At 52.2% G+C, this 23,774-nt stretch overlaps 13 protein-coding genes across 13 annotated transcripts; 5 read left to right on the top strand and 8 right to left on the bottom strand.

The window, feature by feature from the left end:
• Positions 1 to 134: 134 nt before the first annotated feature.
• On the top strand, positions 135 to 1,282 carry N7510_010740 (glycerophosphodiester phosphodiesterase; the record flags this gene model as incomplete). The annotated part of the gene is made up of 4 exons (XM_056982665.1): positions 135 to 174; positions 234 to 412; positions 461 to 640; positions 695 to 1,282. The coding sequence occupies 4 exons, from the start codon at positions 135 to 137 to the stop codon at positions 1,280 to 1,282; spliced, it is 987 nt and encodes a 328-aa protein (XP_056828159.1).
• A 420-nt stretch (positions 1,283 to 1,702) lies between these two features.
• N7510_010739 (LIM domain-containing protein) lies at positions 1,703 to 3,980 on the bottom strand (the record flags this gene model as incomplete). The annotated part of the gene is made up of 3 exons (XM_056982664.1): positions 1,703 to 3,600; positions 3,654 to 3,815; positions 3,872 to 3,980. 3 exons carry the CDS (start codon positions 3,978 to 3,980, stop codon positions 1,703 to 1,705), a joined length of 2,169 nt encoding a protein of 722 aa, XP_056828158.1.
• Positions 3,981 to 5,754: 1,774 nt separating this feature from the next.
• npl4 (nuclear protein localization protein 4) lies at positions 5,755 to 7,920 on the bottom strand (the record flags this gene model as incomplete). Its single annotated transcript, XM_056982663.1, has 4 exons — positions 5,755 to 6,039; positions 6,098 to 7,562; positions 7,628 to 7,758; positions 7,822 to 7,920. The coding sequence occupies 4 exons, from the start codon at positions 7,918 to 7,920 to the stop codon at positions 5,755 to 5,757; spliced, it is 1,980 nt and encodes a 659-aa protein (XP_056828157.1).
• A 568-nt stretch (positions 7,921 to 8,488) lies between these two features.
• pst2 (putative NADH-quinone oxidoreductase Pst2) lies at positions 8,489 to 9,216 on the bottom strand (the record flags this gene model as incomplete). Its single annotated transcript, XM_056982662.1, has 3 exons — positions 8,489 to 8,981; positions 9,048 to 9,133; positions 9,190 to 9,216. 3 exons carry the CDS (start codon positions 9,214 to 9,216, stop codon positions 8,489 to 8,491), a joined length of 606 nt encoding a protein of 201 aa, XP_056828156.1.
• Positions 9,217 to 9,773: 557 nt separating this feature from the next.
• yth1 (cleavage polyadenylation factor RNA-binding subunit YTH1) lies at positions 9,774 to 10,538 on the bottom strand (the record flags this gene model as incomplete). Its single annotated transcript, XM_056982661.1, has 1 exon — positions 9,774 to 10,538. The coding sequence occupies one exon, from the start codon at positions 10,536 to 10,538 to the stop codon at positions 9,774 to 9,776; it is 765 nt and encodes a 254-aa protein (XP_056828155.1).
• A 490-nt stretch (positions 10,539 to 11,028) lies between these two features.
• Positions 11,029 to 11,302, bottom strand: N7510_010735 (uncharacterized protein; the record flags this gene model as incomplete). Its single annotated transcript, XM_056982660.1, has 2 exons — positions 11,029 to 11,185; positions 11,256 to 11,302. 2 exons carry the CDS (start codon positions 11,300 to 11,302, stop codon positions 11,029 to 11,031), a joined length of 204 nt encoding a protein of 67 aa, XP_056828154.1.
• A 190-nt stretch (positions 11,303 to 11,492) lies between these two features.
• On the top strand, positions 11,493 to 12,777 carry N7510_010734 (glycoside hydrolase family 18 protein; the record flags this gene model as incomplete). The annotated part of the gene is made up of 4 exons (XM_056982659.1): positions 11,493 to 11,683; positions 11,752 to 11,776; positions 11,832 to 12,066; positions 12,125 to 12,777. 4 exons carry the CDS (start codon positions 11,493 to 11,495, stop codon positions 12,775 to 12,777), a joined length of 1,104 nt encoding a protein of 367 aa, XP_056828153.1.
• Positions 12,778 to 13,243: 466 nt separating this feature from the next.
• Positions 13,244 to 15,311, top strand: N7510_010733 (putative acyl-CoA dehydrogenase; the record flags this gene model as incomplete). The annotated part of the gene is made up of 4 exons (XM_056982658.1): positions 13,244 to 13,355; positions 13,411 to 13,627; positions 13,687 to 13,749; positions 13,799 to 15,311. 4 exons carry the CDS (start codon positions 13,244 to 13,246, stop codon positions 15,309 to 15,311), a joined length of 1,905 nt encoding a protein of 634 aa, XP_056828152.1.
• Positions 15,312 to 16,077: 766 nt separating this feature from the next.
• Positions 16,078 to 17,389, top strand: N7510_010732 (SDR family oxidoreductase; the record flags this gene model as incomplete). The annotated part of the gene is made up of 2 exons (XM_056982657.1): positions 16,078 to 16,108; positions 16,158 to 17,389. The coding sequence occupies 2 exons, from the start codon at positions 16,078 to 16,080 to the stop codon at positions 17,387 to 17,389; spliced, it is 1,263 nt and encodes a 420-aa protein (XP_056828151.1).
• Positions 17,390 to 17,922: 533 nt separating this feature from the next.
• N7510_010731 (NAD dependent epimerase/dehydratase) lies at positions 17,923 to 19,260 on the top strand (the record flags this gene model as incomplete). The annotated part of the gene is made up of 5 exons (XM_056982656.1): positions 17,923 to 18,009; positions 18,061 to 18,305; positions 18,359 to 18,506; positions 18,558 to 18,836; positions 18,931 to 19,260. The coding sequence occupies 5 exons, from the start codon at positions 17,923 to 17,925 to the stop codon at positions 19,258 to 19,260; spliced, it is 1,089 nt and encodes a 362-aa protein (XP_056828150.1).
• A 607-nt stretch (positions 19,261 to 19,867) lies between these two features.
• Positions 19,868 to 20,519, bottom strand: N7510_010730 (uncharacterized protein; the record flags this gene model as incomplete). The annotated part of the gene is made up of 2 exons (XM_056982655.1): positions 19,868 to 20,101; positions 20,157 to 20,519. 2 exons carry the CDS (start codon positions 20,517 to 20,519, stop codon positions 19,868 to 19,870), a joined length of 597 nt encoding a protein of 198 aa, XP_056828149.1.
• A 403-nt stretch (positions 20,520 to 20,922) lies between these two features.
• On the bottom strand, positions 20,923 to 21,260 carry N7510_010729 (methyltransferase; the record flags this gene model as incomplete). The annotated part of the gene is made up of 2 exons (XM_056982654.1): positions 20,923 to 21,049; positions 21,175 to 21,260. The coding sequence occupies 2 exons, from the start codon at positions 21,258 to 21,260 to the stop codon at positions 20,923 to 20,925; spliced, it is 213 nt and encodes a 70-aa protein (XP_056828148.1).
• Positions 21,261 to 22,386: 1,126 nt separating this feature from the next.
• N7510_010728 (uncharacterized protein) lies at positions 22,387 to 23,329 on the bottom strand (the record flags this gene model as incomplete). The annotated part of the gene is made up of 2 exons (XM_056982653.1): positions 22,387 to 23,171; positions 23,287 to 23,329. 2 exons carry the CDS (start codon positions 23,327 to 23,329, stop codon positions 22,387 to 22,389), a joined length of 828 nt encoding a protein of 275 aa, XP_056828147.1.
• Between the last annotated feature and the right edge of the window lie 445 nt (positions 23,330 to 23,774).

Below are 23,774 nucleotides of genomic sequence, written 5' to 3'. Positions count from 1 at the left end.
CTTGTCTCGTATGCATATCGCAGGTTTGCAAAGTCGTTCGTTAGCCCCCAACCCACTCTTATCCCCGTTGTCAGCCTCTTCTGCCCCTCCTTCTCTCACTTCTTCTTCATCAACCCTCCTCGTTGTGCTCCACTATGGCAGACGATAGGACACCGCTCGTCCAAGGTACTCCAGGTCGGTCACTGGCATGCATGTTCTCCGTTGGCCATACTATGTATACTCATGTTCCCAAGCTCATTTCCTGCACCACGCCGGTTCTTCCCGGCTACCCCAGACCATCGCGCATCGGGGCTTCAAGGGCAGCTATCCGGAGAACACGCTCATTGCCATAGATGGTGCGATCCGTGCAGGCAGCCATGCTATCGAGATTGACCTCCATCTTACCCGAGATGGAGTCGTAGTATTGTCGCATGTGGGTAGCGAGTTTACGCCCGAGGAACGCCGAGGTTGACAGACGCAGGATAAAACTCTCGAGCGCTGCTTCGGGATCAAGAAGAATATCATCGACTGCGACTGGAGCTATATCCAGACCCTGCGGACCCTCGCGGCACCGCATGAGCCCATGCCGCGATTAGCGGATGTCCTCGAATACCTGGTGCAACCGGGCCGGGAGCAAATCTGGGTGATGCTGGATATCAAGGTAGTCCCACCCGATTCCCGGTCGTTGAACTCGGAAGTAACCGGATAACGCTAGCTGGACAACGATCCTCTCGCCATCATGAAAGGCATCGCGGAGACCATCCAATCCGTGCCCATCCGCACCGTAGACTGGCATCGCCGCATCAACATCGGCTGCTGGTCCGCCCGGTACCTGCCACTGTGCCAGCGGTATTTGCCCCGATATGCGATCACTCTGATCTGCTGGAACGTGAGCTATGCACGCCAGTTCCTCCAAGTGCCGCGCATTGCCTTTAGCATCAATCAAAAAGTTTTGATCGGCCCGTTGGGCAACGGCTTCCTTGAGGAAGTGCGAGCGGCACGCAGACGCGTCTATGTGTGGACGGTGAATGCTCCGGCCCTGATGCGCTGGTCGATTCACCATGAGGTCGACGGAGTCATTACCGACCATCCAGACCGGTTCCGGGAGGACTGCAAACAGTGGGAAGAGCATCTCACGAGTGATTCTCCATCCAAACACGACCCAGCCCTGGATCGACTCTCGCTGAAACAGCGTGTGGAGATTCTCGTAGTGGCGTTGTATGTGGTCGTATTCGGCTGGTTCTATCAGAAGAACTTTCCCGCCGTGGAGCGGGTGCAGTTCGAGGAGCACAAACTCGAGTAAAACCGAGCGAGTGGACAGACCGCAATCCTAATGATTAATGAGACAATGAGACCCAGGGATTTCGGGTTTGTAAGGTTGGAAGTAGACATGGTATCCATTCACAATACTGATATATAAGAAGACGCCTTCACCCACCCTCCCAAGCAATTGGCTATTTAGTACATGGAAAGCATTTCGACATCACGGTGGATGAAAACAAAAAGTATACACCGACAAGAAAGAAAGGAAATGAAACGAGCGAAAGGTTCAACCTTGGGCAGAATTTAGGAAGCTGCAAAACACCTCCAAGATGCATGGGAAACCAGTCGAGCAACGCCAGCGTCGGCCGAAGCCACATGAAAGAGGAAGAAAAGGGTATAACGGAATCTATAGAACGAATGGAAAATCAAACGAGCAGTCACAAGTACAGAGCGTGGTCTCTCAGATCATCATCAGCCTGGTCGTCCGTCGCTCGGGGAAGCGACGGCCACCTCCGGATGGAAATCTGGGACCAGGACGAAGGCCCTGGCTGGGTGCTGGCGAGGGCGGCGGTCGGAGGCCGGCTGGAGGACCTGAGGGGCCTGGAGATCTGGGAGGGAATTCACGGGACTGGGACAAAGGAGAAGAGCCCACGGTGGGCCGTCGACGACCAGGTGGTGGTGGATAAGAAGCAGCGGCTGCCCGCTGCGCGTCCCGTTCACAATAGACTTGTCCATTCCACTCGAAGTAGTCGCCCTTGAGCATAACCCGGCAGGTTCGACACTGCAGACATTCCGGGTGGAATCGGCGGCGATCCGACCGACCTTGGTTGAGCTCGACGGTCTCCAAGTACTGGCCCTCAATGCCAGTACGGCAGGTGGAACACAGGGATCCATTGCGCTCGTGGTAGTGCTGGGCGCAGAACGGGCGGTTGTTCAGGACATAGAAGTCAGCCGTTTGGAACGGCGAATGACACTCGAAACAGACAAAGCAGCCGCGGTGATAGCGGCCGGTGAGACGGCCGTCGGAGGATGAGATGGACTTGCCCGTAATCTGCTCATCGCAGCCTTTGCACTTCCCTTTGGACCGCGTTGCTGATCGAGTTGGTGGGCGAGGAATCGGTGATGTCGGCGGAGGAATGGGTGTAGTCGCTGACCGCTGCGGCGGTCTCAGTGGCGAGGGAGGTGCCTGAACTGGTGTTTTGGTTCTTGAAGGCGTATCCGAAACCAGCGCCAGGCTGCCCTGGCCGATGGCCGGGTCCGTAGGAGAATCGGGACTAAAACACACAGCCGGAATGGGAGGCACCTCCTCTAGCGTACCTCTCGTGCGGCCCGGGATTTCCAAAATGGTTTGCCGTGTCCGCGGAGGCAATTCCTCGACCAAGGGCCCCAGATTCAGCGGATCAGTTGGCTTATGTCGGTGAAAACTTGACTCAGATGGGGCACTGGACATGGAGCTCCCGCTGCGGGTGTCGGATGGGGAGGAATCGTCGGATGTATTCGAGCTTTCTGTTTGATTGAAATGGTCGTCCAGGCCGAGAGCGCGGGCAAAATTTGTGACGGATAGAGCATCGTCACTGGTGGCATCGGAATTCTTCCTTGGGGCATCGTTGTTTGCATCCGGGTGCAGGTGCATTGGCGAGGGTAGTTGATAATTCTGGTCGTGCAAGTGGCCCGTTGGTTCATCCGGGGAACGTTCCTCGGGCAGATCATGCAAGCCTTGAATGGATCGCTGGCCTGTGGAGATGCCAAAATCAAATCCACTATAAGTTTCCCCTCTGTCAGTCTGATAGTCACTTCGATAAGAGGAGCTCAGAGACACGTCCGAGTCTCGGATGACGGAGGCTTTGGCTGAGGTTCGAAGTGGTGCTGGGGGCAACGGTGGCTTGTCATCGTCCATAAATGTCCGGAGACCACGAGAAAAGCTGTACGTTGACGATCGGCCTGTAGAGCTCGCATAACGTGTACTGGCAAACGACGTGCGATAGCTGCTGTGACTGGCCATCGAATCCTCGCGCTGGTGGCCACTGTCAGAGGGGCCATGATGCGGCGGAAGTGGGCTAGGAGGAAGCTGGATATTCTCCGGTACCAGTCCCAGTCCCAGCCCTGGTGATGGCGCCGGGGGTATTGATCGAGGGGTGGCCCCATCGTTCAGACGGGCTGGCGACCTCTCCGGGAGTGGGAAGGAGGAGAAAACTGAGTCCAGGTTGATCACCTCTGATTCTTCGTCATCGCTACTCTGGCTGCGCGGCGGCGGCGGCGGACGCAGCGGGGATCGAGGGGCGGAAGTGATGGATAAAGGAGAATGAGATCCAATGCTGCTAGCCGGCGTCGGTATATTCGGATGCAAAAAAGCACGATCTATCTGGGGTCAGTCCATGCAAGCAACGCGCTGGGAGATCTCCATCACGTACTTGCGATTGATGGGTCGATTTGCGGCGGCACTCCGGCTCGGCCGGGCTTGGATGCCATCGCTGTTGTCAGATAGCCGGGCGACTCTAACCCCGCAGAGGGAGGAGGTGTTGGTATCGAGGGTATCGACAGGGCTAGAAAAAAAGAAAACCAAGGAATCAGCACTGGTCTGACGTGTAGCATATGGCATATGCTGTATCACGGGAGAGATGCTTCATACCGTCCGGCTTGCAGACATGGTCGCCCATGGCTGAGATCTCAACATTGTTCCCACAGTTGGAGCATTTGATTGTGGGCATAAAGCCTGGTGGTTCCATGGTGGTCGCCATCTTCTATTTGGAGGAGGAAGGTCAAGTCATCGACTTGTTCAGCGGGCCAGCTGCCCTGACTGTGTCTCCTGTGTCAGAGAACGTTGAAGATGCCAGACAAGTCGTTGTACCAGCGTTGCAATAAAGAATGTGTAGAATCCGAATCCTGGGCGATCTTTCAAGGCCGAAGAGGGATGGTGGTGTTGTTTTTCTTTGAGTTACAGGAGACGAAGGGAGTGACAATCGACAGTGGGCGAACAGAGCCAGGCCCACCGGGCGCAGAGAGCACCGTGACTGGGCCAAATTGCAGTGAGATCAAGAGGAACCTGGCCCCAAACTGCGCGCTAGTGTGATAGCGTCTCCATCACGGACGGGAGATTCGTAAGTTGGGCCTCAGGGGTAAAGTTGGGGCCCCCTCCCCCCTGCGTGTATACTTCGATCGGATGCACGAACAATGCATCGCCTTTCCATCAGTGCTGGTCTCTTTTTTTGTAAAGTCCTTCAGTATTCTCGAGATCTATTTTTTTCTATCCTCCCACTATGTACTCTCTGGTCGCCGATCCGCTTCCTTCAGGGGGTGCCAGTTGGGCGCACGGCTCACGGTGGAGTCTAAGGCGCAATCGCCAACCCTAACTCGGGGCCTGGCAACTGATCCGAGCCCGGGCGATCGCTGTTCGGACTATTCTATTGGCCCCCCCTTGCTTGACATCCTTCGCCCGTCAAATGAGCGCGTGGCCCCCAGGTGGTATGTATCATATGGGGGCTTCGATCATGACGACTTTTATTAAGATGAAAATAATAATAGATTAGGGCAAATAATCATCTGCGGGGCAACCGTTTATTCTGCCTTGTGTTCTGGCTTGCATCATCGCTGCAACTACCTATGCTGTAGATACACGCTAGGCTTCAAGGAGTACAAATTCCAGACCAGGGGGAGATGCAAAACATTAGCCGAATAGTCAGCATTCATAACAGAATGTGAACACATTGGTGTTCCGAGATAACCGACATCCAATGACACCACATACTCTATATACTGTGTGCTGAGCGGACATTCGCCCATTTTGCCCGATCGTGCTTCTCTTGGCGGGATCGGGCCAGGCTCCGCTGGCCGTTGTGAGTTCTGGGCGCCAAATTCAGAGTGATTCTCAGTGGGAAGAACAACAGGAAGATCTCTCCCACCTCACGACCAATCGTGTCTCTTGGGAAGTGGTGCCGGAGGCGCCACAGGGAGTATGGACCGATGGCGAAGAGCAGCGGGTGGTGGAGAAGCGTTTGCGAGAACTGGTTCAGAAAAGCCCCTCATACCAACCATAGGTGTTGGGATTTGTTGCATTTGTTCAATGGGAGTTTGGAATGTCCGTTCATTGCCTAGGGTGTTTTGGGTTGGCGTGCGATATGCGAAGCGCTCGCTGTGCATTATTATATCCCATGCTCCCGCTATGATCTTACGTTGGAAAACTATCACCATCGTAGCAAGCCCGAGGATTCTTCCCGGGTAAATAATATGCTCCGTTATCCACAACTAATCGATGCTGCTGACTTTGAACGGTCTGTCATTGTGACCGACATACCATCTACCACAGTCATTTGCGGGCTGCGTTCTCCGGTCTCTCGTCATCGCAAGACAAAAAGAAAAAGCCCTGTAATGTCTAACAAGCAGTGTGGTTGAATCACTGCCACCCCTCCACAACCATTTTCCACAGCCAGAATTCGAGGACCGAGAGCGAGGCGGAGAACCGAATCGATAAGAATTTCTAATAAATGATTTGAGCGGCAAGAGAACGGCAGATCGTCACTCTAGGCTAGTTCCCTTGAACCTCTTAGCAAGCTGTTCACCGTCGGATTTGGGAGACGCGGAGCGGGGTGAGGGGTGGGCAGGTGCATGATATCGCCGTTTCCTGGACTCGGAATCCGAGCGAGAAGGTTGGGCTAGGGTGGGCCAGGGGCGCGTGGGGGGGCGCTCACCACTCTCCTGAAGAATTGTCACCAAGGTCGCCCATCCAGGGGTGTTTAGCAGCTGCAGTCCGTCGGCGGGGGAATGAGAAGTGGCCACGCGGCACAAAAGAGCTTCCTCGTTCTGCCAGAGTGTCAGGTTAATATTGTCCTATGCTATGATCTCGATTTGTGGTACCGACCTCGTTAAATGTGCCTAGCCCGTGCAAAAAGCACAGCAGGTGGAAATCTGAAACGCCTTGCAAGGCCTTGTCGGGATCACCGTGCGACGTGAGTTGTTGGGCGACGTGCTTGAGCTCTTGGCTCTCGCCGATAACCTCGCGATTCTCGATGGGGAAGCGGCTGTTGGTGAAAAGCGGCATCGACTCGGTGGGGAAACCGTGGGTGAGAGTCACCAGCAAGAACTCGACGGGGAAACTTGGCTTCGCATTCTCCTGCACGCTGGCACCGTATTCGTTGATCCGCCGGAAAAAGACTTCGGGGATATATCGGGTCTTACTGCCCAAATCGTCGTCTTCTTCGGATTGCACCAGCATCACAGACGGATCTGCCGACGGTTCAATGATGTCTGCCCGCACCATCTCCACCGCTGATACAGATGCTTGGTAGGAGCTCACCGAAATCGCTCCAGTGTCATCGCCGCTCAGGACACAGGTCACAAATTCGGAGCCAAACCGCCCAGTGTGGCTCCATTTTGTCGGTTTGGGATGTTGGGCCTGCAGCCGCGAGGCAAAGGCAATCTCCAACGAAGAGAGATAATATGAGTCAATATGTCGTTTGCAAACCACCGACCCGTCCCCACAACCGGCGTCGAGCAGGTCAGTGAAAATGACCCCCACCTTCTCCAAGCCGCAGAGACGGGCCACCTCATCGACCTCCTTCTCGTTAGACCATTCATGAAGTGTGACTCCATCAACCTCGCCGACCTGCGGGGGTTCGTAAATTGCCTGGACGACAGCCTTGATCCCGAGCGGGACCTCCGCGTACTCCTCGTACGTCCCGTAGAGAAAACCTAACCGTTGTGCCCCCGACTTCCGCCAAAAGTCCAGCAGCGAGTTAATGAGATCGGGACTGGCAAACTCCACGTGGTCGACCATGCGAAACTCCTGCGGTTGCAAGCTAATCGCGCTGGGCTGACATTTGGTACAAATCCCCTCCGGCCAGGAAGGATGCCCGGACGGACAATCTCGTCGTACTCGGTAGAAGGGTTCCCTAAGCGGGGGCATGTAGGAGTTCTTGACTTCGGGCTTGTTCGTGGCGGCGTTGATTTTGCGTAGGTAAGAGTGGAAGGAGAGGTGCTTGATCTTCTTCTCGGCCAGGTATTTCGCATCATAGGGCTCGAGCGGCATGCAGTAGTCGCACATCCCTCTAGGGCCATGCTTGCACATCCTATAATCCATGCCCCGCTTGATCTTGCCATCTTTCTTGTCTAACAGATCATCCAGGGGAGACTGATGCACTGCCTCCCACGGGTTTTTGGTGGTCTCGGAAGGCGATGTTGGCTGTGGGCGTATTGGGACGGTCTGCTGCGGTGGGATCGGTGCTCCGTTCAGACGGCGTTCAGCAGTGGCGGACGTGTAGCCGTTCGAGAGGCCATTCTGAAGTGCATCCTGTTCCTGGTATCCGACAAAGAGCTTGTCACCATGTCTAGACGATTGGCGTCGTCAGCAACCCCTTCCGGCAGGCTTAAAGTGTCGTGAACCGGTACTTACTTGAGGCCAACCTGTTCGATCTCAACTCCCTTAAGAGCCTGTAGTTGACGCTCCTCGCCTCCGGTACCTATCGGTTTATTCGAAAGGACAATGGATGATGCATCGACATCTGATGGCAGGTGTTCGAGAATCTAACGCAGTCATGGTGTCAGACCTGGCATAGTGTTTCGACTGACTGTGAGGAGTATCCATACCTTTTGCTGGAGAGCAGGGAATAGCTCCTGCGGGCTGACCGAGAGTCGAAACTGGCCGTTCCGACTCTCAAACCGCAGGAGGATGGGTCGCGATGCCATGGCAGCGCTGGGCAGAGAGGAAAATAGAGAGGTAGGAACGAGGATATATGAGATCAACCGGGGTTCAACTATAGGGGCAGAGCAGATGCATTGCGCGAGAGAGTCTGTGGAAGAGAAAGAAGAGCTTCGGCCGGTTGGTCACGTCACGGTCCAGGGCGGTAGGGAGTATTGTGGTCAGGCCGTGACCCGGTACGCCACTCAAACGAACGGGTTCGTGGCGAGAAATTATGTAATACGATTACCAAGATTGCCTTACATACTACGGGGAAGTAGATATCAGTGACGGGCAACAATAGCGATGATGAATAGTAGTTATGTCCATGTTTATCATTCCATGTTTATCATCAGCAAAGTAGGGAAAAAGCCCTCAAGAACGCCATCGCAGAAAGAGCAGAAAGTCCCAGCACCCCGATCACAAAATGTTGCAATTCTTGGGCAGACCGCAGGGTCCCTCATTGCTCTTCTCTTTGCGTGCCGCCGGGGCACCCGATTGCTCGGTGGGGGGCTGTTCGGTCTCCTTCGCAGCGGCCCCAGTCGAGCCCTCGGGCTTGGTGGCACTGCCATGTAGTCAGTTGACCTTGGCGACGGCCTCGTAGAAGGCCTTGCCCTGGGCCTCGGCGACCTGGAGCTCCAGCTCGGTGGGCTGGCGGGAGCCATCGGCCCCAGCGAACGTGCCGGCACCCCAGGGGCTGCCACCGTGGACCTCGCTAAGGTTGGCAAGCTGGCCGAAGACGGTCTTGTAGCCGAGGGGCACGTAGATAAAGCCGTGGTGGGCGAGCGTGCTCATGGAGGAAATGGCAGTCGACTCCTGTCCACCACCGGGGGTACCAGTGGAGATGAAGAGGCCGGCGTACTTGCCCCAGAAGCCACCGGTGGCCCAGATGGAGCCGGTCTTGTCCCAGAAGGCCTTCCACTGGGCGGGGAAGTTACCGTAGCGCGTGGGGATGCCAAACAGCACGGCATCGTACTCCAGCAGCTCCGTAGGCTCGGCGATCGGGTAGCTCGACTTGGGCGGGGCGTGCATCTTCGCCAGGACGTCGTCGCTCAGGGTTTCGGCGACCCTAGAGCACGGTGGGGTTAGTTCACATCAATGGAGGCCGGTCGAGACTGCAACAAAAGCGACATACTGGAAGATGTCGACCTTGCCACCGGCGGACTCAATGCCCTTTTTCTCAGCCTCGGCCAACTTCACGATGTGGCCGTACATCGAGTACTGCGGGCGTCAGAAGGAGGGACAGACCGAGCAATTGGCGGGGCAGAGGAACATACAAAAACAATCGCAACCTTGGGAGCCATGGCGACGGTAGGTAGGGTGGTCAATGGATGGACGGATGGATGGACAAGCAAGAATGCAGAGAGAGGGTGTGAAGAACAGAAGGCAAGGAGGCAGGGGCACCGGTCCTCTTATACCAGGGCGGGATACACTGTCTACTCTACTAAGCGGTTAACAAGCATCAGTCAGTGATGACAGAGCTCTGCGCCGTGGCCGATTGGTGGGGCCTGGGGCTCCACCGGAATCTGACGGATGTCTGACAAATGGTCGAACTATAGGACTGAGGATTCTTGCTCGGGTGAGATGATGCGGGGGAGATGATTCGGGTGAAATTATTCTTGTTAGATGTTGAAAAAGAGAGACCCTTACTACCGAGAGTGTATTATTTACATGTACATAGTCCTCAAGGCTCCTGTGAAATGTTCGCGGTCATGATGTCATGCGGTCCTCGCCATGATGCGCATTCCTCAGTGGAGGTGCACCACCAATCCTTGCAGATGATTATTCATGGGTATATTGTATTCAGAATGAAAATGAAACCCCCTGCGCCAAACGCCCAAACAACCACAATATCCCCCTTTCATCCCCGTCCTCGACCCCGGTATCGTCCCCGCATGAAACTGCCACCACGCCCTCGTTCACTGCGCCATTCGCGCTCGCGCTCTTTTTCCCGCTCCTGCTCCTCTCGGATGAGCGCCCTCTCCTGCTCCAGTTCTTCCTCGGTCTTTTCTGTCCGCATGGTCGGCCGAGGCAGATTCTCCGACCACCGCGGGTGCGTATCGGGACAGCCCTTCCCTTCCGGGCAGAATCCAGCCAGGTAGAATCGACAGAGACGCCGGCGCACGTGCCGCTTCGCGCACAGCGGGCCCAACTCGCAGAATCCTTGGTCGTAGTGCTCGCAGGGAGGTAACCGGGCCTCCTCCCGAACATGCTGGTACAAGCAGTCGTCGCCATTGGGGCAGTATCCGGACCGCGAGAAGGACTGGCACTCCGGCATGCGGCGTAGGTTGTATTCATGCAGGTATTCGCACTTGACGCCCTTCTTGCAGAGGCCCTTGAGGAAGTGCTTGCAGACCAGTGACCCGTGCGTGGTTGACGGGGCCAATCCAGACGCTGTGGTGGTTGAGGTTGTTACGCGCGACGGCGTAGGGTGTCGATCAGGACAGGCCGGCCCAAGAGGGCAATGCCCTTCGCTGTAGGCCTTGCAGACAGGCACATCGCTAGCTAGCCCAAAACCGAAGCTCTTGCGAAGAAAAGGGGTGAAGGAGAAATTGTCGTAGCTGGGATCCCGGGTGGGCTCGGCAGAGAGAAGGCGCACGGCGGCGCTGTGGACGTCGGCCGTCATGGTGTTGTTGAAGCCACTTCGGTGTGGCCACGCGGAGCTAGGCGACTCGTTGAGGATTGAGGTGTGAAGCAAGAGTAGGATCAAGCTCTTCTCTGCTGTCAAGCTCTTCTCTGCTGCTGGGATGGGGACTGCTGGGACAAGAAAGGGTGAGAGCTGGGAATCATCCGCTGATGAAGAAGTGGATTATTCTTGCCGCCTTATAAATCAGGCGAACCATCTAGAATCGGTCACGTGATCAGATCACATACTAGTTGACGGAGCAGTATAGCTGTGGTGGGTGTTGGAATCGAATCAATCCACCAACAGTGTCACTGATATGCTGGACATGCAGTGATCTTGCCACCGATCGGTTCAAGTAAGGACGCTCGTGCTATCTCTATGCCAAAATATATATATCGCATCACGCTTGTCCAGATAATATATATACTCTTCATCTACAGCCAATGCATCGCTAAACGGTCATTCGCATTCAATTGCTCTCTTGCACTACTCACTTAGTGCACATCTCGTACCAGGCCAGCCAATGGATACCAATTAATCGTGTCGAAGAGAACAGTGTGGGGTAAACCAGGGGCTTGCAGGGGTCGGAAACGCCCTCCGCTCCAGCCTCGCCAAACTCAAAGCCAATGATCCCCAAGTACCCCGACCTTAGCACCAAACACATCACTCGTGCATGCCCACGATTCCCAGACAAGCCCGGCCTCGATCTCACCGCACGTCCAATAAGGGCATACCGGGGGCCTGGTACGAGGACCGACTTCCATTTTGGGGTTTCCGGGTGAGAGTAACAAGACTAGAATAATAATAATGATGACGATGATTTGCAACAAAAACCAAAAAGCAATCATTGACCCCACGTGATGCCTTCCGTAACGGGAAACACCAACCGCAATTGAATTTCTGTGTTCCTCCCATCTCTTCTCAGATATTCATCCACAGATATTCATTATTACCATGTTCTCTGCCGCCAGCTCCATATTTCGCCGCCGCCCAAACCCCACGGCGGCTGTCCCCCAGGCTAGCTCCTCTGAGGTGCCCTTCTACTTTAATGCTGCCTACTACCCAAACTGGAGGATCTACCAGAAACAACCTCCGTCATCCCTCCGACTGGGGTTCATCTCGCACGTGTTCTACGCATTTGCCTGGTAACCAGCAGTCAACAATGGTGTATAAAAAGAACAAACCAGCTAATCAATCATTGCAATACTTTCAGGGTGAAGGAAGATGGCACCGTTTATGTGTGTTTTTTTTGGACTGTTCAGCCAATTGATCGGATACTAATCCTGGTTCTAGTTGAGTGATGAGTGGGCCGACACACAGATGCCAGTGGACGGAACGGAAGGTTGCCTGCGGGCATTTGTTCAACTGAAGCAGCAATACTCCAAGATGAAGGTTATCCTCTCTGTTGGAGGCGGGGGCAAGGGAAGTGAGAACTTCGCTGCCGTCGCCCACAGTCGCTCGCAACTGGACACCTTCGTTCAGACTGCCAAGGGATTGGTCGACCAGTTCGGACTGGATGGCATTGATGGTAAAGCCTCATGATAATCTGTTACCCTGACATGGAAGGCTGATGATTTATATCGCAGTTGACTGGGAGCATCCCACGGATGCAAAGCAGGGCAAAGACTATATCCGTCTCTTGGCCCGGCTGCGTGAAGTGCTTCCTGCCCCGCGATACGTACTGGCTTCGTGTCTCCCCGCTAGCCAATGGGCATTACGCCATATCGATCTTGCTACTGCTCAAAACTACCTGGACATGCTGAATCTCATGGCCTATGACTTCTCCGGTCCCTGGGCACCCGAGACGGGCCACCAAGCACAACTGTACGGGTCAGCATCAGTCAACTCGGGCCAGTCAGCGGTCTCGTATGTGCTGGCACAAGGCGTCAACTCCCAGAAGATCATCCTCGGTGTTCCAGGGTACGGACGCTCTTTCCTAGGCAGCAACGGACCCGGTCAGCGATATACTGGCTGCGGAGGCGAGGACGGTGTGTTCGACTATCGTGAGTTGCCACGTCCGGGGGCCAAGGAATTTCATGACAAACAGGCCGGAGCAGCGTACTGCGTTGGCGACGACGGTGGTTTTGTGACGTACGACACACCAGCCACGGTGCAGCAGAAGGCCGAGTTTGCCACCACATTGAAGCTCGGAGGACTGTTCTACTGGCACATCTGCTCGGATGCTCGGGGACCGCGTAGTCTAATTGAGACAGGCTACAATACGCTGCATGAGATGTGAGACGGAAGCGGTAGTGCTTTGAATAAAAAATACCAAAAGTTCCAGGCTCACTGAGCATCACGCTTGTATTCCTGTGCCCCAGTAGGTAGTATCTGCGTTGAAGATCACCAAACGATTCGAGCCAAACTGGGGCATGCTTTTTGCTCAAGTATAATAATACTTAACATTTGGTGTCGCGTAATATTGGCCCCAACCACCAGGGGAGTTAACGCAGAGCGGCGGTCTCCGACCATTTGAGCCCGAATGATGCGCATGTTTTTTTATTGCAACAGTGCATTCGGCCCTTTTACGGCGCATTGATGCCCCGTTATTGTGGTACCCCTTTCACGATCCAGGCGGGTAGCCGAACACCGAGGCTCCTGGTCAACAAGCTTTGGAGACCCCACCTATGCTCAACTCAGGGTACTATCACCAACACTCATCAAAATCGCATCTACTTTTCTCAACTCATTATTAATAGCTCGTTATGTCGTCAACTTTGCCCCTGCCTGCGACCGCGGATCGCGGATACATCACTGAACCGGGCCCGTTGGAAAACACGTATACATCGGACGCCAGTCTTCAACGCGCGTTGTCATGTAAGTTTGTTACCGAATATTATTGATAGTAAGGGTGTTCCCTAACGTAGTCCAGGGTATCTGCCGGCTTCAATTTTGCACTCTGCCGAGCCAGACCTGACCCATCTCGGCGCCGAAGCGGTGTCTGAACGGGTTCGGGAGTGGAGCGCCGACGCGGAGCGCAATCAGCCGTATGTCAAGAGCCACAATGTTTGGGGTAAGCGCTATGACTATGATCGCTTAGTGACGAGCGAGGGCTGGAAGCAGCTCGGCAAATGGGGTGCTCAGCGCAGGTATGGACCCCTTGCACTGACGTTTGTTCGATGAGGCTGACTGGCTTGATCCATCCCAGAATTGTGTCCACTGGATATGATTCGACCCTGGGTCCTGATAGACGAACTGTTCAATATGCACTGTAAGACACCTTTGATTTCTTTTCGTGTACATTTCTCATTTGCCGGCAGGAACTATCTCTACTCGCCTTCTTCGGGCCTATATTCATGCCCAATCAGTATGACTGATGGAGCTGCGTTCATCCTCGCTCCCAAACTCAAGGCACTGCCACCAGCGCATCCTTTCCATGAAGCGTTCAAGCGCTTAGTTTCCGACAAGGACGACCACTGGACCTCAGGTCAATGGATGACCGAGAGGGCCGGAGGCAGCGATGTGCAGAATACCGAAACATGGGCCACTTATGCACCGGTTAAGTCTGAAAGTGCTACACCATTAGCGGACGGAGACTACTTGATCAATGGGTTCAAGTTCTTCTCCTCGGCCACAGATGCCAATGTGGCTCTCCTGCTAGCAAAGTCTCCTTCCGGTAAGCTGAGTACGTTTCTTGCACCACTACGGAAGACCATCATTGGAGATGATGGTATCCCTCGAGAAGTCTCCAATGGCGTGAGGATTCATCGCTTGAAGAACAAACTCGGTACCAAGGAACTGCCGACTGCCGAACTGGAGCTAAAGGATATGAGAGCACATTTGGTAGGAGAATTGGACCAGGGCGTTATGACAATTGCGCCTCTCCTCAATATCACTCGCGTCCATACATTCGTTGGATCCCTCGGGGGTTGGCGACGCGCAATCAGTATTACCAAGAGCTTTGCAAAGGCGAGAACCACGGTTGGGGAACCATTGTGGTTGATTCCTATGCACCTCCGGCTACTTGCAGACTTGGAAGTCAAGCACCGCGGCAGCATGAACCTTGCTTTCTTCACTATCGCTGTGATGGGGTTGGTTGAGAACGATGTGTCATCTGAGCACGAACATTTGCCACGGCGAGGCAAGGAAGCTCACGTTGTCTTCCGCGCTCTGACAGCCACTGCTAAGGCTGTGATCAGCAAGATGGCTGTTGCTGGAGTACAGGAATGTCAGGAATCGATGGGTGGTGTTGGGTACATGGACGAGGCAGACGAGCCCGAGTTCAACATCTCTCGGATTCTGCGCAACACTCTTGTCAACTCCATATGGGAGGGAACCACCAATGTGCTGGCAAGTGAGCTGGTTCGGTTCTTCTTGAAGAAAGATAACTTCGAGATTTTCGCCGCGTGGCTCAGCCGTACTTTGGCATTGATTCAGACTTCAACCCTTCGTGAAGCTTTGACTTCTGCCTGGTCAGCTTTGCAAAAGCGCTTCTCGACCAAGGAACAGGCGCCTACTACTGTGCTTGCTGATGCTCGCCGGTACATGTTCACGCTTGCCTGGATATTGATGGGTGGCCTATTGGCTGTTGATGCAGAGCGTGATAGCGACCCCGTAACAACTGAAATTGCTCACCGGTGGATACTGAACGGTGAAGGAGGCGTTGGAGACACGGTTTTCCGTGATATCGTCACGGTGAGAGCCAATGAGAGTGTCACTGCTGGTGATGAGGAGCATCTGCAATGGGACTGCAAAATTGCATGGGGTGTTGAATTGCCTGTCTATCGAGCATCTGGGCATCGGTCCTTGCAAAAGGCAGGCTCGAAGCTCTAAAAAAATAGGTCTAATGTACCTAGCGTGCAGAATGAAACAATATGCATCTGTACGTTCCGGATTTCCTGAGTACGATGCCTTGAATGATGAGAGCAAACTAAACGTGGGGAGAATTGTAGAACAAGAAAAGGATAGTAGCGATAGCGCTTAGTACTTATAGTTGAACCTAAGCATCCTGGCCAAAAGACAGATGGTTTGATTGCCTTGGAACGGATATTCCATTTTAGTGCTCTTTTTGGCTCTCTGAATAGAATTAAGCACGACCAAGAGCAGCCTGGTATGGTCCGGGATTCGCTAGGGCCGCAAAAACTTTGTGGTGCCCCTCACGAAAGTCGCCAGCTCTACGAGCGCGCCATAATCAGAATTCGGTTTAAGCTGCAGCTGTGTGGTATTGTGTAGCAGGACCTAGAATCTGAATCATAATATCACAAAGTGGACCTTTACTGTACCGCATCGGTTCCTACGCTCTTTTGAATTGTCTCGATTTTGACCTCTCAGCATTCACGCGGTGGCGACGAGCACTGTTGTTCATTGGCGCCGCATCAGATCAAGCTCCAACTAATCATACAAGAGCGCAACCCCTAATATCTGTAAGGTTCGAAATGAGAGTAATGGGCAGATCACATCACTTTTTATGGGTCAAATCTACCAGTATCTAGCGGAAGATGTAACCATGACGTAGATGCTCAAGATGGTCTATATATTGAAGGTACCCGGACGACGGTAGCAAAGTCTTAATAATTCGGATCCTCCTGTTTCATTCAACATGCCTTCCGCCATTGTAGCTGGTGCCACAGGTATGTCCCGCTTTGTCACAAAGTCCTACGAAACTAACCAGATAATCAGGCATCACCGGGAGTGCCATTATTCACCACCTCGTCAAGGACTCGTTCTATGACAAAATCTACTCATTATCGCGGCGCAACTCTGGCTACCAGCATCCCAAGATCCAGCATGTCTCCCTTGACCTCCTGGGCTCTGTAAAAGACATGGCCCATAACCTTCGCGGGGTCTCAGCCGAATATATCTACTTCTGTGCCTACATGGCACGCGACGATGAGAAAGAATTGTCGCGAGTAAATGTGGCATTCCTGCACACTTTCCTTCAAGCCCTCGCTGCTGCTGGGGCTGATAGGAGAATCAAGCGTTTCATTCTCACTTGTGGGTTAAAGCACTACGGCGTTCATCTGGGACAGGGCAAGCAACCTTTCTTAGAAGACGACCCATTATTAGCGGATGCCGAGGGGACTTGGCCTCCTATATTTTACTACGAGCAACAGAAGGTCCTCGCCGAGGCCGCCGTCAACGGCCATTGGGAATGGGTGGTTACGCTGCCAGAGGATGTACTCGGATACGCCAAGGGCAACTTCATGAACGAAGCCACCTCAATTGGGCTCTACTGTGCGGTTAGCAAGGTCCTTCCAGGTTCCGAGCTACCATTTCCCGGTAGCAAGGCCAACTATTTTACATTTAACTGCTGGACCTCGGCGAACCTGCACGCTAAATTCTGCCTTTGGGCCGCGACGGCCCCCGCAGCGGCCAACCACATCTTCAACGTGGTAAACGGCGACACGGAGTCCTTTCAGAATCTGTGGTCTCGTCTGGCCGCTCGATTCGGGTGCAAGATTCCAAATCCGATGTTTCCGAGTGGCGGGGTGCCCGACACGAAGGGATTTAAGGACTACGAGTCGTCGACGATCCGGATGCAGCATCGGCCACCCATAAAGGCGCGTGCATCCTCTCTAGGTCTCTCTTCAGACCCCCTGGTAGATAACGCTCCCACACTCTTTCTGCAGGTGGACCCGCAGAAGTGGGCGCGTCGACCGGATGTGAAAGCAGCCTGGGGGCAACTACGGGAGAAGTACCATCTGGACCAGGACGCATGGGACAAGGCGACATGGGATTTTCTAGTTTTGACCATGGGCCGAGACTGGAGCTGCGTAGCGAGTATGAGCAAGGCTCGTAAGCTTGGATGGACCGGATATGCGGACACGTGGGAGGAACTGGAAGATACTTTCCAAATGCTGGAAAAAGGGGGGGTTCTGCCGCCAGTGGAGCAGCTCCGGCAGGACTTCTAGGATATTTTGGCGATTGAGTTACGGTATTACTTCATCAGTCAGAAATTTGTCCGTAGTTTTCCGAATTGAATTGAAGGCCCGATACAGGACCAACTTTATCGGGCATTAAGTTGACTCGGCGTGTCGATCAATCTGATACTGACTTGGCAAAAATTGGCCGGCCACTAGTAGGCACTTACCGTTTTTGACCTATTATTATTACCATACGGTCTATGAAGCGTTGGTCGGAATGGAATTCCTGCGCTCCATACACCCTCAATCTACTCACTTTTCTCGTCCTCCATTGACCTCAACATGACGTTAACTAATGACAATATCTGCTGAATAATATATCACAAGTTAAAAGGGAATGCCTCATTGGCCGGAAGGACTTCTGTCAAGAAAATGACCTCACCGAACACAAATAAGTTATTCATAGACTTGCATATATATACTCAAGTGATCAGGCTGACCCCACACAAATTACCTGAACCCGCAATTACCACTAAGCTGCTAAAAGCATTTTCTGGATTATTTGGACACGCTCCTTAACGATGTCAAGTGCTGGACAAGGCCCACGCGTCCTGCTGACCGGCGCCAATGGCTTCGTGGCCTCTCACATCCTCTCCATTCTGATAGATGTATGCAATTTGTGCCGCTCCTGGCGCAATAGGCCGCTAACCAGCCGGTAGCGTGGATACTTCGTCACCGCGACCGTGCGCTCTCAGAGAAAAGCAGATGATATAATCAAAGTCCACCCGACTTGGAAGGGCAAAGTGGAATTTGCGATCGTCGCGGATTTCAGCAGCTCGAGACCTTTCGACCATCTCTTCCAGAGCGCAAAGGCGCCGTTCAACTACGTCGTCCACACGGCATCTCCAGTGACGTTTCAGGCGTCTGACATTCAGAAAGAGATAATCGAGCCCGCCGTGATAGGGTAAGTAAATTCAATGAAGAAGTAGTCTTCCGAAGTGTAGCTCACATCTTTAGAACTACTGAGATTTTGAAGGCCGCCCACCACCACGGGGGCACCGTCTTGAAGCGCTTTATCCTGCTGGGTAGCGCAGTATCCGTGCTCAACTCCTTCGAAGACGAGTCCAGGGAAGGAAAGCGGTACACGGAGAAAGATTGGAATCCCGTAAGCAAAGATCGCACCCACTTCATTATCGGGTCAGATTATCTTACCTAGACACAGGTGACGGCTGAGCAGGCCATCGAGAGAAAGGATACCGTTCTTGGATACAACGTGTCCAAGATCCGAGGTGAGGCGGCTGCGTGGGAGTTCATGAAACAGAATTCGCCCTCCTTCGACCTGGTCGTGATCAATCCGGACATTATCATCGGTCCAATGATCCACCAGATCGAGGGTCCCAAGTCTATCAATGAGACCAATAAGTTTGCCATTGCAAGCTTCATTGACGGAACTCACAAGGAAATTCAAGGGGTGACGTTTCCTTTTTACCACTTTGTAAGTTTTATTTCTTCGGCTTCGAAATCCAGCCGACTAGTCATTGAGAAGGAACACCATATCCAGCGACTCTTGACTAATGCATTATGATCAGGTGGACGTGCGTGACGTTGCCCAGAGCCATGTTGATGCGCTGGAGAATCCCGCCGCGGCAAACCAGCGGATTCTTCTCGTGTCGGGGCTCATCACACCGCAATTGGTGGTTAACATCATCCGCAAGAATTTCCCTGCCCTCAGAGACCGGGTCCCGGAGGGAGACCCCTCCCAAATTTTGCCCCCGGGAGTGCATCCGACGGGATTCGACATGCGCCAGAGTCTGACCATCCTCGCTAACGGTACCAAAGACGGCAAGTGGGAGTACATCGGTCTCGAAGCCAGTGTCACAGACGCTGTTGAGTCTATGATCAAAAATCGTGTCATCTAGCGTGCTTGGTATGGTGTTCGTTTGCGTTGCTCACCTCTGAGCGAATATGTAGTATCGGCTGCATGAGTATTTCACTGATTAATGCGTGTATACATTAATATCACACATGTGACTAGCCTAAGCATAACCATTAGTTCTAAGCTCGTGCTAATATCTACTCAATAAGCCAGAGACTGTTTCTCAATGGTACGTACCAGTCCTTGAGTTCCTGCTTGAAGTGCGTGGTTTCGCGAGTAGACTTGTACGATAGAGCAAACAGGAGGAGAATTTCACTATTGGGCAGAAGAGTGATGACGAAAGCATTATTTTGATTGCTAACTATCAGATATGGCTTGAGGATTGCTCAGTTTGAACTTCTCGCCTATCAGTCAGGCACGCAACGTTGACTCACTCTCGATTAATGCTCAAACTATTCGCAGCAATAGACTGCAGCACGACAAAATTTCCTTCACGGAAATTAGCGTGATATAATTTGACGAGTTTTATTTCAAAGTGTGAGCCGGAGACCTCTCAAACGCTTCGAGGATATATTTGATTATCTGGATAGCTAGCACTGCGACACGGTCTCATGCGCTGCGTTTGGTATGTTTGATAAAGATGGAACTAATTATTCAGGTCGTTGCCCATACACAACATGCACCTTTGTATACAGATGGATCGACAGGTCGCGCAACTCCTGGCGTACGCCTGCTAATAGTGCCTCAATCTCGACCCGGTTCCACCCGAGTACCCTCGTAAGCAATGCATAGGTATATGGGGGCATAGCCTCCAACATGTTGAGTTGGTGATATCGGCCGAGGTCTTTGAGTTTCGGGTCTTTCGGCCAGGGACTTTGGGGCAACTATACCACTATCAGATTCTTTCGTAAGTGGCCCACAGACATAGCCAAAACCTACCTTGTAAATCTCCTCTTTGACATTGACAAACCCGGCCTTCTCCATCCGTTGCCTCCACGTTAACGATGACATCAGGTCCTTTCCGAACAGCTTTGATGATTCGTGCATGTGTTTAATGGCTTCTACCATGGAGGTCGCTCTGACGTCCGTGCCATCATCAGAATAGGTCGTCGGTTCCATAGTCGACATCTCGAACCATCCGTTTGGCTTTAGGTTGTCGTATGCTTGATTAAAAACTTGGTCGGGATTGCGAATAGCACCTTCGAGCTCTCGCCCGTGGATGAAGTCAAATGGCCGAATATAGGACCACGGTTGCTCAAAATCGTCAACCTCGAAGCGACAGTTAGATGGCACCCTGAACATGTTAGCAACGTGTGCAGTGGCCTGCTGCTGATTGTTTCATGTACCATGTTGGTTGTATGGGACTAAGATCGATTCCTATGCTCAGTTAGAATCGCTTGAAAATGAGCAGCAGGAAGACTCATCCTATACCAATCACTTCTGATTCGGGATGTTCGCTATAAAAGGGTCAGTGACTGTGATTCTGACAGACATCTATAGATATATGAAGGAGATCACAGATGCGGCGCTTACTCTGCAAAATCAATGGCCCATATCCCCGTTCCCGTGCCGAGATCTAACACTCTCCGGGGATTTTCCACCGGCGCCCGATGTAATTCGCCTTTGAGAAGCATTAAATAAATATGATGGCTCTACTATCGTCAATCCTTGAAACGTCAGATCCATAGTTATGGGTAAACACGAACTAAATCGAGTCGATCTTGTTCTCTTTCGTCATTGGGCTAAGTTTCAAACGGAAGTTAGATCGATTAGTGATATCTGTTTCAGTGTCGCCTACTAGGATGTATTCTCCTTCGTGGTAAGAATGATATCTACGACCATTCTAGACACTCAGCACCAATCACTTTCATGGTGTCTCATGATAACATACTTCATATCTGTATTCTTAGCGACGAAGGAGAGATGAAATAATAGAAACAAATAATAATATACATACTGATAATTCAAAGCACTTGACGTGATGCTCCTGGTGTAACTGGCTTCGCTCAGCCTATCGGGATTAGCAAAGGGACACGCTGACATCGTCATGAACCGCGGGACTTACGAGCCAGTGTATGTCGAATCACTGTCCTGCAATGACTGCGCAAGTTAGTTTCTTTTGTAAATTCTAAGCGCCGATCCTACGAGAGACCAACATCGGGCTCGATCGCGGCCAGGTCATCTCCGTCATGGTGATGCATCCGCGGTGAAATTTTAAAATAGGAGCAAACCCCGAAAGTCGAAATATGCAAAGGTCGCAAGCGGGGGGACGCGAGGGGGGCGATTTTTAAGAGATGTGAGAAACGGAAGGCCGGGCCCCTGAACGGCTACACCGACTGTAGTTTAGTTTTAATCATGTGACGGGTCGTGCGCTATTCAAGAAGTGGGTCATTTGTACGCATGATTTGGTTTTTAGTTTAGTTTTATCCAACTGTAGAATACGGTCAATAATTGAAGAAAGCGCCCTCAATTCGACCAACGGCCCTTTCTAGACCTAGGTAGGACTAGTGCACGTAGCCTTATCCCTATTAGATATAGTCCGTCCTATGATCGTGGCAGGCGACTCTCCCCTGCCGTCACCACCTCACGTTTTGTATGAGCTCCTGTATCGAGACTGTCAGGCTGATACGCACTAGTTATGCATTAGGGCTAGACTTGGAATTTTCACCTTAGGAGCGTCGGTGTAAAGGCCTCTCGCACCATATTACCTCTTGTGAGTCTTCTTCTTACTCCGTGCTCCCCTATAGTAATAAAAAATATTCTTGGAGCATTATTTTACATCTTGTAGACCACTTTTTTGATTGCTATTTCTCCTGGTTGAATCGATCTAAATTCCTATGTCGATAAGCCAGATCTAATATCATTACATGAATGTTCTAGTTACTATTACAGTTCGTATCTCAAATCAAAATAAAACTCAGGGCTAGTAAAATTGGTAAGATACAGCATAGATATGCATGAAACAATTTGGCTCAGCGCACAAATTTCCTCTCGATGGCCAATGTTGTTGCTATCTCGTCCTCGATACTGTGCTTCTGGGGGTTCCAACCGAGAACTTGCCGGGCACGGAATGCCTTGCACCGGGAATCTGTACCATAGAACAGTGCACAATACTCCACATGTTGATCTGCCTCTTTCGCGGACCAGGATACCACATCTGGTGAGGCAGCTAAACCTTGTGACTGAGCTTCTTTTGCAATTTCCTTGGCAATCTCCCCCAGACATGCTCTCCATTTTCTGCAAAGTAGTAACCATCTAGACCCCAAGTAGCGATGCCCCCTCCTGCGAGTGCCTCTTTGGTCAGGCGGACAAATAAATTGCTCAAGTCATGTACGTGAACATTGGGCCATCGATTCTGGCCGCGGCCAACCATGAACGCATTTCCTGTTTCGATGATGAAGCGAGCTAGGTTTGGTAGCTGGATGCTGCGCTGATTCCCACAGCCTCGGCCTTGACCGTAGATGCAAGGAGCACAGACGATCGCAGTTTTGACGCGAAAACTCGTTGCACCTTGTTGAGCCGCCTCGACATCTCTATGAGGTGCATCATCAGGGAGCGCCAGAACACTGAAGATGTCGTCCATATCATTGTATACCATCTCACGAGGCTCTCCGTAACTTCCATGGCGGATTGTCTCCCATGCAAGAATATCCGTGCCTGACGTGCAGATCCAAAATGCTGGGCCCGTACGATCACGTCTTGCAAGCCCTCGAGCCAGTGCTTTGGTGGGAGCAACATCCTCGATATTGGCACAATGGATAACGATATCGACACTTGAAGCGAGGAACTCCAACAGCGATAGGTCATCGAAATCCCCGTAAACCAGCTTCAACGACGGATAGGTGGATCGGAGAAGTTCAGAGTGCTTTGATTTGCGTACCAGACAGCTAATCAAGGATTCCAAATGGGGAAACTCCAGCAAGATAGCATGGAGTGTATCTCCTCCAATATAGCCTTTTCTCGAGTGTTAATTCATGGACGCGCACAGCAGGCCAAAGACAAGCGAAGGGAGAAAAAAGATCGGAAGTAAAAGAGAAGAGTTTTTATATTTCACATTCCAGGAACTTACCTGTGGCACCGGTGATGAGTATTTGAGGGGAATTCGAGCTCATTGTCAATATTAGTCGTTGGCGTGAATTTATTCTCAGGAATAATCGAACATAGATGCAACTGACAGCAGCTTGGTTCAGTTACGCAAGGAATTTAGAAAGAAACCAACTCGAAAATATATTGAGCAAGGCTTCTCAAATAAAAAGGTGGTCTTGAAGTAATGCTCGGTAAGCCATATTCTTAGTTGGGATGTCAGTGCTCCCCGATTGGCAAGCGTAAGCGGTCCGCAGGTGAGAGTGAGTACCTCGGGGAGGGCGCGCTCCGGTGTGAGTCAGCAAGCAACAAGCAAGGTAAGTTATCCCGGCTCATCAAACTTGGGATTATGATCCTAGAAGGAAAAGAGAAGGGGATAATGAATTATTCAGCCTGTGTAATTTGCGGTATTTATACGAACTTTGCTATCACTTCCTTCTTCAACAGTCTCTCATCTTCTACTCATCTTATTTC

This window comes from Penicillium lagena, assembly GCF_028827675.1.
Source record: "Penicillium lagena strain IBT 129212 chromosome Unknown utg000008l_segment0_segment0, whole genome shotgun sequence".
NCBI classification, from domain to species: Eukaryota; Fungi; Ascomycota; class Eurotiomycetes; order Eurotiales; family Aspergillaceae; genus Penicillium; species Penicillium lagena.
This window is presented reverse-complemented; position numbering and strand designations above follow the sequence as displayed.